The sequence below is a fragment of the Pongo abelii genome, chromosome 12 (genome assembly GCF_028885655.2).
Source record: "Pongo abelii isolate AG06213 chromosome 12, NHGRI_mPonAbe1-v2.0_pri, whole genome shotgun sequence".
NCBI classification, from domain to species: Eukaryota; Metazoa; Chordata; class Mammalia; order Primates; family Hominidae; genus Pongo; species Pongo abelii.
In genome coordinates, this window is record NC_071997.2 from 27905628 (window position 1) to 27921274 (window position 15647).

General features: G+C 40.9%; 2 protein-coding genes across 11 annotated transcripts in view; one reads left to right on the forward strand and one right to left on the reverse strand.

Moving 5' to 3' along the window:
* The window catches only part of LOC100448586 (MIT domain-containing protein 1), a 20821-nt gene extending 14594 nt beyond the window's left edge, over positions 1 to 6227 (reverse strand). For 2 of the 4 annotated variants that reach the window (XR_008522077.2, XM_024241834.2), the window contains exon 1: positions 5985 to 6213. Coding sequence is in view for 2 of the 4 variants with exons in the window: in XM_024241834.2 (XP_024097602.1) it covers positions 5985 to 6210 (226 nt within the window). In the remaining 2 variants the exon portion in view is untranslated. The other 2 variants (XM_024241833.2, XM_054547314.1) reach the window with 2 other exon arrangements.
* Positions 1 to 15647, forward strand: part of LOC100448218 (large ribosomal subunit protein uL30m) — a 178491-nt gene that overhangs the window by 48631 nt on the left and 114213 nt on the right. For 6 of the 7 annotated variants that reach the window (XM_054547323.2, XM_054547326.2, XM_054547328.2 and 3 more), the window contains 2 exons: positions 11347 to 11424; positions 13350 to 13430. In XM_054547323.2, the coding sequence (XP_054403298.1) occupies positions 11374 to 11424; positions 13350 to 13430 (132 nt within the window). In that variant the 5' untranslated portion in view covers positions 11347 to 11373. Of the gene's footprint in view, positions 1 to 6266; positions 6404 to 11346; positions 11425 to 13349; positions 13431 to 15647 lie in introns of those variants that run through there. The other variant, XM_054547324.2, reaches the window with a different exon arrangement.

Sequence of the window (15647 nt, forward strand, 5' to 3'; positions counted from 1 at the left end):
GATCCTCCTGCCTCGGCCTCCCAAAGTGCTGGGATTACAGGCATGAGCCACCATGCTCGGCCCATTTTTGTATTTTTAGTAGAGACGGGGTTTCACCATATTGGTCAGGCTGGTCTCCGACTCCTGACCTCAGGTGATCCGCCCACCTCGGCCTCCCAAAGTGCTGGGATTACAGGCGTGAGCCACAGTGCCCAGCCAATAATTTCATTTTAATCTCTCATTTTAAAAAACATTTTGAGTTTTTTATATTTACAGAAAATTTGCAAAAATGCTACAGATAACCTCCTTCACCTAGATTCTCCTAATGTTAACGTATTACAAACCATACTACAAGTATCAGAGCTAGGAAATTAACACTGAAACAATACTATGAACTCATCTACAAACCTTATTTGAATTTCGCCAATTTTCCCACTAATGAAAGTTTGCTTTCTGTTCCAGGATCCCATATTGCATTTAGTTATGTGTCCTTAGTCTCCTCCAATCTGTGTTAGTTCCTTAATCTTTCTCTGCCTTCTATGACCTTGACATTTAGGAAAAATATTGGTCAGTTATTTTTGCAGAATGTCTCTCATTTTGGACAGTCTGATGTTTTCTCATGATTAGACTTGGTTTATGCATTTTTGGCAAGAAAATCACAGAAGTGATGTGCCTTGTTCAGTGGGTACATGATGTTGATGTGTCTTACTACTGATGATGTTAACTTTGACCATTTGGTAAAGGTGTAGTTCAGATTTCTCCACTGTAAAATCACTATTTTCTCTTTTGTAATTTGTAAGTACCTTATGGAAAGATATCCTGCTTCCCATCACTCTTTCTCCCACTAATTTTAGCATCTGTTGATGGTCCTTGCCTGCGACAACTATGACTGTGATGTTTGCAAAAATGGTGGTTTTCTATTTCCGTCATTCCTTCTCAATCTATTTATTCAATTAAATAGTATTGGCTCATGGATATTTATTTTACTCTATGAGTTATAATCCAATACTATCATTTTCCTGCTCAAATTTTATCAGCTTTGGCTTTGACATCTCCTTCATGTTAGTTCCTGTGTCCTTTTGTCAAGCCCCCATAGCTATTATTTCCTTACATTTTGATTCAGGATTTTTTTGTTTCGTTTTGTTTCGTTGAGACAGGGTCTGGCTCTGTTGCCCAGGCTGGAGTGCAGTGGCATGATCTCGGCTCACTGCAACCTCTGCCTCCCAGGCACAAGGAATCCTCCCACCTCAGCCTCCCAAGTAGCTGAGACTACAGGCACATATTACTATGCCTGGCTAGTTTTTGTATTTCTTTTCTATTTTCTGTAGAGACGGGGTATCATCATGTTGCCCAGGCTAGTCTCAAACTCCTGGGCTCAGGCAATCCACCTGCCTTGGCCTTCCAAAGTGCTGGGATTACAGGCATGAGCCACCATGCACAGCCACAAGATGTTTTAAACCAAACTTGTCCAACTCTTGCATGTGGCCCAGGACAGCTTTGAATGAGGCCCAACACAAATTCATAAACTTTTTTTTTTTGAGACGGAGTCTCGCCGTGTTGCCCAGGCTGGAGGCGCAATCTCGGCTTACTGCAACCTCTGCCTCCCAGGTTCAAGCAATTCTCCTGCCTCAGCCTCCGGAGTAGCTGGGATTATAGGCGCCTGCCACCACACCCGGCTAATTTATTGTATTTTTAGTAGAGACAGGGTTTCGCCATGTTGGCCAGGCTGGTCTTGAACTCCTGACCTCAAGCAATCCACCCGCCTAGGGCTCCCAAAGTGCTGGGATTACAGGCGTGAGCCACCACGCCTGGCCATTCGTAAACTTTCTTAAAACATTATGAGGGGGGTGTGTGTGTGTTTGTGTGTTTAAGCTCATCAGCTGTCGTTAGTGTTAGTGTATTTTACGTGTAGCCCAAGACAATTATTTTTCCAATGTGGCCCAGGGAAGCCAAAAGATTTGTTAAAACTAATCTTGTTTATTTTTTGCCCCAGCCTTGAAATACACTTTTCCAAGGAGCCTCAGTCACTTTTATTGAAGAATGGCATTGAGAAACCAAATTCTGGGTGCCAGCTGTGTTCATTGCTGCTGGGGGAGTCCCACCACTACTTCTAGACCTTCTCAGTCAATACAGCTAGGAGGTATATGTAGGCTTACTAACACATACATCTATATATACATACATCTATACGTATTTGTTTCTGTCCATCTATATAAATATTAAAAACCATGAGTTCATGCTGATAACTTTGATTCCACAGAGCTCATTCTAGCTTTCCCCCATCCCTCTCCTGCCCAAATAAAAGCAAAACACAACCTTTCCTCAACATTGCTAGACTTTAAATTATGTAGTAGTTCAGTCTTAGTCATTGTCCTTGATCAGCTGGCAATGTCTCACACATAGACCCATCCTTCAATCATTACGCTACAGTTTCTCAGGCTTGGACCCTTACAGCCATCTTTGATTCCCATTAACTTTACTCCCATATCTAATCATGTGCCAGTGCCCCCTCCTTATCTTAATACTGGTATCATCTCCCTGGTTCATTCAGGCCCTTATCATGTCTCATCTTTTTAAAAAGGTTTTATGTAATTTTAATTGGCACATAATAATTACACATATTAATGGGGTACAATGTGATGTTTTGATACATGTATACATTGTGTAATGATCAAATCAGGGTAATTAGCATATCTGTCATCTCAAATATTTATGGTTTCTTTGTGGTAAGAACATTGAAAATCCTTCATTCTAGCTATGTTGAAACATACAACACATTATTAACTCTAGTCACCCTATTGTGTAATAAGACACCAGAATTTATTCCTCTTATTTAACTGTAATTTTTTTTTTTAAGAGAGACAGGGTTTCACCATGTTGGCCAGGCTGGTCTCGAGCTCCTGACCTCAAGTGAGCCACCCACCTCAGCCTCCCAAAGTACTGGGATTGCAGGCGTGAGCCACTGCGCCTGGCATCAAACTGTAATTTTGTACCCTTTGACCAACCTCTCCCCATTCCTCCTACCCACTGCCCTTCCCAGCTTCTGGTAACCACTATTCTACTCTCTACTTCTATGATATCAACTTTTTTAGATTCCACATATGAGTTAGATCATGTGTTATTTGTTTTTCTGTGTCTGGCTTATTTCACTTAACAATTTCCTACAAGTTTGTCCATGTCACAAATGACAGGATTTCATGTTTTATGGCTGAACAGTACTCTACTGTATATATGTACCACATTTTCTTTATTCATCTGCTGATAGACACTTGGGTTGATTCCCTATCTTAGCTATTACGAATAGTGCTGCAGTAAGCATGGGAGTACAAATATCTCTTCAACATAATGATTTCATTTCCTTTGGATATATACCCAGTAATGGGATCAATGGATCATATGGTAGTTCTCTTTTCAATTTTTTGAGGAATCTCCATACTGTTTTCTATAAGGGCTATACTCACCTCTTATTTTGATTCCAGCAGGAGCTCCTTAATTGGTCTGCTTAATTTCAGTCTCTACAGGTTAGTGTCTACCTTACATCCTTGCCATATTCAGTCCTTTATTCCAGAAATATTTATTGAGAACTAACAACATGCCAGGCACTGTTCTAAGTGCTGTGGATACAGCAGTTAGTAAAACAGACACAATTCTCTTCTATCGTTCAAGTAGGAAGAGAACAATAAAAATAAATTGGCAAAACATGTATATTAGATTGAGGTAAGTGCTATTAAATAAAATAATGAAGGAGGACAGGGAGTGCTGGGATGGGGTTATAATTTTACACTGGAGGTCTGGGAAAGCCTCACAAAGAAGGTGGTATTTGTGTAAAGGCCTGAAATAGGAGAGAGAGTATGCCATGCAAATAAATATCTGTGAGAAAAGAGCACATTCCTGAAAGAGACAAGCCCTGAAATGCAACTCCAATTATGTTACTCCTTTGTAAAAACCTTAAATGGTTTCTCCTTGCCTGTGGAATGAGTTAAAATCTCCTGGTAGTCAAGGCCATCCACAATGTGATCCAAGCCCCTATCTACCTTTAAACTTTACTTCTCACTCTTCCTCTTCAGACACATGCTCAACCAAACTACTTATTTCATAAGACAGCACAGGAATTTGAAGACTCTTAGATGAATTTCTGACTTCTGAAATGCTTTTTCCTCCAAAGCTCCAATCAAACTCCACCTCTACCTTTCCACCCTCACATGACCTTTAACTGTTTAAATCCTCATTGCGTTTATCTATAGCTATCTCTCTCCTGGCACTTATTCCCTGTATTAGCGCTATTTGCATTTTGGTCTTAACCCATCTATGTGACATCACTGTCTCTGTAACCTCTACGGGATCAGTGAAGCACCCTAGAGCAGAACTGTGATTCTCCTGCTTCAGATTCCTAGTGCAGCCAAAACTTGAGCAGTGTTCCACCTGACCAACACAGTACACCATCTGTCTTTTGGGATTCAGTATACCGGAGTCATTGAGGTCTTGGGCTCTGACTGTGACTCTGCCACCTCCTAGTGGCAGAACTTGAAAGCGAACAATACTTTTTATGCTGTAAAACGAGAATACCACCAACTCCTACTTGATAGGGCAATTGGTACGGATGAAATGAGATCATGCTTTTAATGTTCTCTGTAATGCCTGGCACTCAGCACTGAAACGTGATAGCTATGCTTATTGCTGTTGTCACTGTCATCATTATCATCAAATAATGCCCCAGGCAAGGTAGAGTTTATAGTTATTTTTTCTTTTTTTTGAGACGGAGTCTCGCTCTATTGGCAGACTGGAGTGCAGTGGCGCGATCTCGGCTCACTAAAACCTCCGCCTCCCGGATTCAAGCAATTCTCCTGCCTCAGCCTCCCAAGTAGCTGGGACTACAGGTGCGTGCCACCATGCCCGGCTAATTTTTGTATTTTCAGTAGAGACGGGGTTTCACCATGTTGGCCAGGATGGTCTCGATCTCTTGACCTCATGATCCACCCGCCTCGGCCTCCCAAGGTGCTGGGATTACAAGAGTAAGCCACCGCGCCCGGCCGGTAGAGTTTGTAGTTCTGACCAAAGCACCAAACCATAAAGGGCTCCCCTCTGCTGCCTCAAAGATTCTGTAACACTTATATAATTATAAGAAGCTTAAACTAGAAAGCACAGAGGGAGCTTAGTCCAGACCGGGAGTGTCGGGGGTTGGGGAGCAGGAGCTGATCTTATCAATTTAATACATAAATATTGAGTGTCTACTGTGAGCCAGGGTTGTGCTGGGTGTTAAGGAATATTTGGGTATTTCTCAACATTGAATAAGTAATAGGAAAAGTCTCACTGTCTCCTCCACAACCCTGCGCATTTCTCACACCGAACTTCATCCGTTTAAGAAAAACTTTTCTTCTTCTACCGCTACATAATTTTACTTTGGCTTGCTTTAAATGCAAATGTTTAAACAGAAAATTAAAAATAATCGTATAATAAACACCCTTATTACCCATCACCTAAATTTTTTAAATTAGCATTTTTGCTCAAATAGAGCTTCGATTTTTAAGAAATTTTTGCTTAAGGAAAATTAACTAAAGACATCATAGCATCTCTTTCTAAAACACTTTGGTCTGCATCTCTAAAAATTAAGGATAGTTTTGGAAAAAAAAATCATATTGCCTAAGAAAATAATTTTAATGTCCCCAATCTATACTCAGACTTTTCTAATAGATCCAAAAATGTCTTTTAAAGTTCGTACAAACCCAGGTCCTATCAAAGCTTATATATTACATTGCGTTATATCTTATATCTCTTAAGTCTTTTAAAATCTAGACTAGTAGCCTCCCCACCTTTTCTAGATGACATCAATCTATTAAAGATCTAAAAGAAAGCGGCCCAGTTGTCCTGTAGAATATCCCACCTTCTGTATTTAACTGCTTCTTCGTGGTGTGGAAAAATCATTTTTAACTCATTCACTTCACCCCAGACACAGCAGGAACCAGCTCCTTTTCCTCAGGTCCTCCCCGCCTTGGCTCATTGCTCACCTTTCAGAACCTGCAGAAGCAGATCAATCCCCTCTTGGTAACACACCAGAGCCTGCGGATACCGCGACTCCGAATCTAGTTCTACCGCCCGCTTTAGCACAGTGGCTGCAGCTGTGCTCTGCGGATCCTGCCCCAGCCCGAACTTCGCCATAATTCCGGGAGTTGTCCTCCGCCTCAACCCAGGATGAAGTTGAGCGGGTCTGCTGCGCTTCCGGGAAGTGGCCATGTGATACCCAGGCGCCTGCGCTCTCTTTCTAGGGACTTTCCTGAGTGGGAGGGATTTCGCCGGAACAAAAATGCCTCAGTTTGCAGGTCGCGCTCACTGCGACGGCAGGCTTTGAATGTAGCACTTGGTAGTTCTTCCTCTGCTCTGCTTCCCTTCGGAGGAAAAGTTCAGGCTGAAGGTTCAGCGGGTGCTGGTGAGTGGGGAATGAGTGGCGGAGAGTGCGGCATTCTTCGCAAGGTGTATCCGGGAACCCTCTGCAGATCCTAATTGATTTTCCCTATTGCGTTCTGAGTTGGCCTGTTACGACAACCTAAATGGGTCTGCGCCTGATCCCGTCACATTGGCTCCCGTAAGGCCACTGGCCTGCAGGATCCCCCCGTTTCCCAATTTGCAGGATCCAGGCCCATGCGGCTTTTTGTGCCCAGACTCTTGGAGCTCAAGAACGGAGCCGCCGAGGCTGGACAGCTTGGGAAAGGGAACCCAAGCAGCATTTTCTGTGCTGCTGCTTTATTCATGACTTAGGGTTGCCATTGGGTATTAAGGTTGCTTTTTTTTTTTTTTTAATGAAGATAGAAAATTGTCTTTATTTTTGTATTGCTTCATTTTATAATGCAAACATCCAAGAGTTGGCAGTTAGAATATTTGCCATTTTATTAAAACTGTGATTTGTTACCATTTTGATCGAGACCTACCAAAAGCTGTTAGTTCTGCCCTTTTTGCTAAGAGGCAGTAATGAGGGCTGCCTACTGCTTGTTACGCACTAGGAGTTCAGAGAAGAGACACGCTTCCAGCTTTCAGAGATCTCTGGTATCTCTGCAAGAGTGATTCCATGTTTTGTATTTCAGAAGTGTTTTTCCCACTTTAAAAATTATATACATTGTCGATTTAGAAAAAGAAATCGGTTTTTAACATTCCTGTTGCATGCATGCTCATTGTAAAAAGACAAAAGAACTATCGGTCGGTGACGGGGGAGAAGGGGGAGGAAAAACGCCTTTTTTCATACCCCCAGGGGTATGTTAACGTTTTTCTGACAACCTTCCAGAGTTTTTCTGATTACACACGTTCACAGACATTTAAAAAAATAGAAATGGGATCATACTTCTCCTGTGATGCCTGATATTTTCCTGTTTTACAGGAGACAGCATAATGGTTTCAGGGTCCAGGAGTTACGTGCCTAATTATTAACAGTAACTTTTACTTTATTAAAACATTCCTTGCCGGGAGCGGTGGCTCAAGCCTGTAATCTCAGCACTTTCGGAGGCCGAAGCGGGAGGATCACGAGGTCAGGAGATCGAGACCATCCTGGCTAACACGGTGAAACCCCGTCTCTACTAAAAATACAAAAAATTAGCCGGGCGTGGTGGCGGGCGCCTGTAGTCCCAGCTACTGGGGAGGCCGAGGCAGGAGAATGGCGTGAACCCGAGAGGCGAAGCCTGCAGTGAGCCCAGATCGTGCCACTGCACTCCAGCCTGGGCGACAGAGCGAGACTCCGTCTCAAAAAAATAAATAAATAAAATAAAATAAACATATTCCTTGAGTCAAACGTGGTGACACACACCTAGCTCCAATTATTGGGAAAATTGAGGATTTCTTGAGGCTGAGTTCAATACCAGAAACATAGCGAGACTCTGTCTCTAAAAACTTGTAACTTTTGACTATCACACCTTCAGAAGTCTGCAAATATTTAAACTTCAGTTATTCTGCAAAAATATATTATGTGTCTGCTATAGGGCAGATACCGCTTTACATAGATGTTTGGGATACTTCTATTAATATAACAGACCCAAAACAACAAAATCTAAAAACCTTTTTCCTATGGAATTGGCATGCTATTGAATGGACATGCACTGAACAACAAAACCTAACAGATAATTAAGTTACATTAGAAGATAAGCACAATAGAAAGCAAAGTGAAGAGGAATTGGGAGTGTTGACAGTTGGGGTATGGGTGAAAATGTTAAATGATGTGATCTGGGTTGACCTCATTGAAAAGGTGAGATTTGAGCCAAAAATTGAAAAAGATAAGGAAATTAGCCATGTAAATATCAGGATCATTTCAGGAGAGGGAATGGTCAGTCAAAGGGAGCATGCCTGCTTGACTAGTTCTAGATCAAACAAGGGGGGCAGCATGTCTGGTGATTGAGCAAGGGAGTAATTGGAGATGGAGTCCTGGAGGTGGGGAAGGTTGGTAATGCTGTGCTACAAAGACATGAGAGGGTGAGGGTTAAGAGTTGGAGCCGGGGGTGGTGGCCCACGCTTGTAACCCCAGCACTTTGGGAGCCCAGGCGGGCGGATCACCTGAGGTCAGGAGTTCAAGACCAGCCTAGCCAACATGGTGAAACCCCGTCTCCACTAAAAATACAAAAATTAGCTGGACATGGTGGCGCGTGCCTCTGATCCCAGCTACTCAGCAGGCTGAGGCAGGATAATCGGTTGAACCCAGGAGGCGGAGGTTGCAGTGAGCTAAGATTGGGCCACTGCACTCCAGCCTGGGCGACAAAGCGAGACTGTCTCAAAAACAAAAAAAAAAAAAAAAGAATTTGATTTTCATTGTGATCAAAATCACAGTGAATTTTAATTTTTTCATAAATAAACTTTATTTTTGAATAGTTTTAGATTTTCAAAGAAGTTGTGAAGATGGTACAGAGTTTCTATATATGCTACACTGTTTCCCCCTTTCATGTTTGGTATACCTGTGTACAGTTGATGAACCAATATTGATACGTTATTAAAGTCCATACTTTATTTAGATTTACTTAGTTTTTGCCAAATGTCCTTTTGCTATTCCAGGATCCCATCCAGGATACCACATTACATTTAATGGTCATGACTTCTTCCTTAGGCTCCTCTTAACTGTGACAGTTTCTCAGACTTTCCTTGTTTTTGATATCATTGACAGTTTTGAGGCAGTTAGGTGTTTGGGAAGATACTGGAAGATAGTACCTACATAAATTATTTGGAATTCTTCTGAATGGGATATTTGTTCTTTCTCATTAACTTATTCACCTATTTATATTAGTATGAATTTAGGGTTGTTTATTTATTTATTTTTTTTCGTTTGGATTATAAGCCAGTAATACTTTGTTACTTATTTTGTTGCTGAAATTGTTTCAGCTTTGGCTACAGTTGACTCTAGTGTCCCTTTGACATACCCCATCATTATGTTTTTTCCAGTAGTTCCTTTCTGGCATTACAAAGTGCTCCAGACATAATCAGCCATTTCTCAAAGAAGCACTGGTTCCTTTTATTAAAGAATGCAGCCAAGATCTGGGCACTGGGTGTGCTCCTTGCCACTGAGTGCTATTGCTTTAAGTCCTCTCAGCTAACAGAGCTAGCCCATGTATATATGCATATCTATAATTACTTCTATATCCCTCAATAGCTATATTAAGCTAAACATGAGTTCCATTTCCAATCTAGTATATCAGGATCATTGTAGCCTTCCCCTCTTGCTTATGTGTAACCTCCCACTTCAACAGTGAGAATCCTGGCTCTCTGGAAGATTTTTGAGCAGAGTGACATGATCTAAGATTTAATGAGATGATTTATTGCTGATACACAAAAAAGATATTAGGGGAATTGGAATGGAAGCAGAAGTCCAGTTAGGATTTTGTTGACATCTAAGTGATCAGAAAGATTTTTTTAAAGTGTGAAGCTAAGTATGTTGGATTAAGTACCTAACCTTGATACGAGGAAGTCTGGTAAAATAATCTAGCATTAGATAGGTTCAGTTGCTGAGGAATGTTTCTGAGGTCTGGCTCTCTTCAGGAGATGTCTTGCATTGATTCTCACAGTTCCATTGCTTTATTCACATCACAGGAAAGACTTGCAGAACTTGAATGAGCTAGAATCTGTGGGACACTGAATTACAACACTTAACCTATTTTAGTGTGTTAGAGCAGAAGTCTCCAAACCCCAGGCCTTAGACCCAGACCATTTGCTGGCCATTAGGAACCAGGTGGCACAGCAGGAGGTGAGCTGCGGTTGAGTGAGCATTACCACCTGAGCTCCACCTCCTGTCAGAGCAGTCCAACATTAGATTCTCATAGGAGCGTGAACGCTATTGTGAACTGTGCATGCAAGGGATCTAGATTGCATGCTCCTTATGAGAATCTAATGCCTGATGATCTGAGGTGAACAGTTTCATCCGGAAACCTTCCCTTCCACCGCTCCGTATCTGTGGAAAAATTGTCTTCATGAAACTGGTCCAGTGTCAAAAAGGTTGGGGACTGCAGTTTTAAGAGTATTCTTATTAGCTTTGCAATAATTTAATAATAATAAAAGCTACCATTTATTGAGGGCTTCCCACATGCCAGGTACTGTTTTAGGTGCTTTGTAGAATAACTCATTTGCAAGACAGGTATTTTCTTTCTTTTCTGGGGGAAAAATTGTAACGCACGAATTAAGTAACCTGTCCGAGATATACATGTAGTTCATGAACTTAATCTTTCTGCTTTCAGTATAAGTCAGTATAGTAGGCTACAGTTGTTTTGTGTCTAATTCAATAAATATGACCTTTTTAGGTTGTTGAAGCAATGCGTGTGCATTGAGAATAGTTAAAAAAATACAAATAAGCAAAAAAAATTCTACTTTTTAACAGAAAGGTGTTATGATTTAGTGAAAATGCACTCGCCTTAGGAATTAGGAGAATGAGGTTCCAGACCACAAACTTTATCGATAGCTGGATGCACTTGGATAAATTATTGAACTTTCTGGAATTCATTGTCCTCATTCATAAAGTAAGGATGTGGGCAGTCAGTTCTAATTATAGGAGTTGGGATTTCTTCAGTCCCTTCTAGCTCTTTAATTTTCTGTGATTCTATGGCAAAGCATTCTTTATCTGCCTTCATTGTTGAAGAAGACACTTTAAATGATAGTAATTTTGTGGAATCAATCTAGGACTGACTCATTTGATGAAAATGGGATGTGGTTAATGTGTATAATTACTACCTGTGGTTGAATAAAACATTTATAAATTAATTCGTGCCCTTATTGTATTAAAATAACTAATATGTTTTACTGTTAAACTTAAGTTTACAATTAATTTGTTGCTTAGTTTTTTAATACTAGAGAAGGGGAAACCTGTTCATTTCCAAGATATAGTTGACTGACGGGTCTACTTCCTACTTCCCACAGGCTCTAAAGAGAGCAATCACTACACTTATGGCTGGGATTTTGCGCTTAGTAGTTCAGAGGCCCCCAGGCAGACTACAGGTAAGTGTTTCTTTTCAAGAATTTGTCTTTTCTACCCCTTATGATTTTTTTTTTAAATCATTACAAGGCAAGCTAAGTTCTTTTTTTTATTTTTTTGAGACGGAGTCTCGCTCTGTCACCCAGGCTGAAGTGCAGTGGCGCGATCTGGGCTCACTGTAGTCTCCGCCTCCCTGGTTCAAGCAATTCTCCTGCCTCAGCCTCCTGAGTAGCTGGGACTACAGGTGTCTGCCACTACACCTGGCTAATTTTTGTATTTTTCGTATACTCGGGGGTTTCACCATATTGGCCAGGCTGGTCTCCAACTCCTGACCTTGTGATCCACCCGCCCCGGCCACCCAAAATTAAGTTATTTCACCAGTTCCTTTTCGAAATTGTTTAGATATTGAAAGTTAATCTTGTTTATGTGTGGTTTTTCTGCTGTTTTATCCCTAAAGATCTAGAATCAAAAAAGTTCTTTTTCTGGAAAACATGCCAATAAAAAATGGCTGTCATTGATTCCCCTTGGTCTGCCTTAATCTTAAAGTTTTAGGTTGTTTTTCCCCTTAGATTATGGAAGGAGTGCATTTTCAATAATAAAATATTAGAAAAATACAGAAAATCAGAAGGAAGAGAAATAATCTCTAAGAGACCCTCAGTGTTAGCATTTTCATGTATCTCCTTCTGGGCTTGCTTATGGAAAGTGCAGTGGTGCAGCCTAATCTGCTCATAAGGGCCAGAGCCTAGATGAGCCTATTAACCTGCTCCTGGCTGCAGATGACAACAATGTAAGGGGCTTTATATATATTACCTTAACCTCAGATTAATCCTGTGAGGTCAATATGAGTTCCTTTTTAGAGCTGAGGAAACTGACCCTCTGAGAGAGTAAGTGTCTCATGTCTCACAGCTGGTAGGCAGCAGAACTCAGCCCAATGCCTGTCTTCTAGTGGTTTATGCCATCTCTGCAATGCAGGAAATGCTGGGAGGGAATGATAGGAATGACTGTTGCCCATTCCCACAGCAGTATCCTGGTATGAAAGGCTGGCAGTGAATCCTTTTTCTTCAGCAGCCTGAGAGAAATGGGATTGGAGGAATGTAGAGCAGGAACAAGAGGTAGGAACTAGGAGTGATGACATTGTTAGAACTAGAAGGGAAACTAGAAACTCATTTTTTATTTCTTTTGTATTGTCTTGTTAAATGTGAATTATTGCACATTGTCTAGGGCAAGAGTTGATAAACTATGGCCTTTAGGGCAAATTCAGCCTGCCACCTATTTTTGTAGATAACAGTTTTATTGAAAAATAGCCACACCCGGCTGGGCGCGGTGGCTCACGCTTGTAATCCCAGCACTTTGGGAGGCCGAGGTGGACGGATCATGAGGTCAGGAGATCGAGACCATCCTGGCCAACACGGTGAAACCCTGTCTCTACTAAAAATACAAAAAAAAAATTAGCTGGATGTGGTGGTGGGCGCCTGTAGTCCCAGCTATTCAGGAGGCTGAGGCAAGAGAATGGCGTGATCCCGGGAGGCAGAGGTTGCAGTGAGCCGAGATTGCGCCACTGCAGTCCAGCCTGGGCAACAGAGTGAGACTCCATCTCAAAAAAAAAAAAAAAGAAAAGTTTGCATATTGTCTGACTGCTTTTACCCTGTGATGGCCAAGCTGAGTTTTTGCAATGGAGACTACATAGCTCTAGAGCTGGAAATGTTTACTATCTGGTCCTTTACAGAAAACGGTTACCAATCCATGGTCTAAAAGTATATTTATATGCTTTTAGCTTTATATTATGTTAGTGCTTGGATGGGATGCATTCACTCAGCTAGGGAGCTAAGATATACCTTTAATAATTATAGGGTAGGTTGGAACAGACTTCTGTTACCTAAAGATTGGTGGGTATGGATTTCTGTACTGACAGAATTCTAAAAAAAACATGATTTATATCTTATTTTAGACCGTGACAAAAGGTGTGGAGTCTCTTATTTGTACAGATTGGATTCGTCACAAATTCACCAGATCAAGAATTCCAGAAAAAGTAAGAACAAAGTTTGATTTTTTTTAATGTTAGTGTTGTTTTTAAATATATGTTTTAAGTGGTAACTATTTTTGTAATATTGAAAGATTTTATGTTAAATTATATGTGGATGCAGGTGGTGGTACAGAGTTTAAAGCACAGTGGGATTTATGTAAATGGTGATTATAAAAATAAAACTGTTCTGTCACTTGTGTCACTGGCCTTCACAGTAATGGGTTTTTATTATTTCAGTCTACTTATTCCTGCTTATGGTTTGTACACGTGTGTTGGTATCACCATTGTCCTGAGAAAGCAGTGGGTCTTCCTACTCAGGCTCTCACTGTGTCACTCTTCATTTTCACTTTCCGTATTGATCATTGTTACTTTGGATCTTTCAGCTTTTTCTGTTTCATTTCTGTGTACCTATCATTCTTTTAGATAATATTGACTAAGCTCGCCATTGATTTTTGTTTAAAATTTTTTTTTAAAGAGAGTTTTGCTTTGTTGCCCAGGCTGGAGTGCAGTGGTGCAATCTCAGCTCACTGCAACCTCTGTCTCCCAGGTTCAAACAGTTTTTGTGCCTCAGCCTCCAGAGTTTCTGGGACCACAGGCTCGCACCACCACACCCGGCTAATTTTTGTATTTTTAATGGAGACGGGGTTTCATCATGTTGCTTAGGCTTGTCTTGCACTCCTGATCTCAAGTGATCCACCCGCCTTGGCCTCCCAAAGTGCTGGGATTACAGGCACCCAGCCTGTTTTTATTTGTTTTTTAATTAATAGTCTTTATTTCTTAAAGCAGTTTTAGGTTTGCAGAAACATTGATTGGGAAGTATGGAGAGTTCCTATGTGCTCCCTCCCCCCAGCATACACAGTGTCCCCCACAACTGATGAACCAACGGGACACAGTATTATTAACTAAATACCATAGTTTACACTAGCATTCAGTCTTCATGTTGTGAAGTTCTATGGGTTTTGACAAATGCATAATGTCATGTATCCGCTATTACAGTATTATACAGAATAGTTTCACTGCCCTAAGTATCACCTGTGGTTCACCTATTTATTCTTCCCAACTCCCAAACCCTGGAAACCACTGATCTTTTTATTATCTCCATAGTTTTGCCTTTTCTAGAATGTAATATAACTGAAATCATATGGTATATAGCCCTTTCAAACTGGCTTCTTTCTCTTAGCAATATACCTGTAAGGTTCCTCCATGTCTTTTTGTGGCTTGCTTGCTTATTTTTTATTGCTGAATAATATCCCATTGCATAGACGTACACAGTTTATTTGTGCATTCACGTATGGGAAAACATCTTGGTTGCTTCTAGTTTTGGACAGTAATGAACAAAGCTGCTATAAACATTCATGTATAGATTTTTGTGTGGACATAAATTTCCAACTCATCAGTTAAATACCTAGGAGCATAATTGCTGGATTGTATGGTAAAGACTATATTTAGCTTTGTAAAGCCTGGGTATTTTGTTTATTTGTTTTGGGTGGGGGGTTCCTAATATTTTTTATTGTGGTAAAATACACATATAACATTTACCATCTTAACCACTTTTAAGTGTGCTATTCAATGGCATTAGGTAATTGACACTGTTGTGCAACTATTACAACCATCCATCTCCAGAACTCTTTTCATCTTGCAAAACTGAAACTCTATATCCACTAAATAATAACTGCCAACCTAGGCAACATAAGGAGACCCAGTCTCTACCGAAAAAAAAAAATAAATAAATTAGATGGGTGTTGTGGTACACACCTGTAGTCCTAGCTACTCAGGAGGCTGAGCGGGGAGGATTGCTCAATCTCAAGAGGTTAAGGCTGCAATGACCTATAATTGTGCCACTGCACTCCAGCCTGGGCAACAGAGGAAGATCCTGTCTCAAAAATTAATAATAACAGTAACTCACCATTTTCCCCTCTCCCTAGCTTCTGGTGACTACCATTCTCCATTTATTTTCTTAAAAGATAGAACGGCATTACCATTGACTACTTTGATACCTGTAATGTGCTTGGTGTTCTTTTATCAGAAATCTCATCCAGGTACAATAGTTCACACCTGTATTCCTAGCATTTTGGGAGGCTGAGGCAGGAGGATCACTTGAGTCCAGGAATTCAAGACCAGCCTGGGCAACATAGTGAGACTCTGTATCTACAAAAAATTTAAAAATTAGCTAGGTGTGGTGGTGCATGCCTGTAGTCCCAGCTACTCAGAGGCTGAGATGAG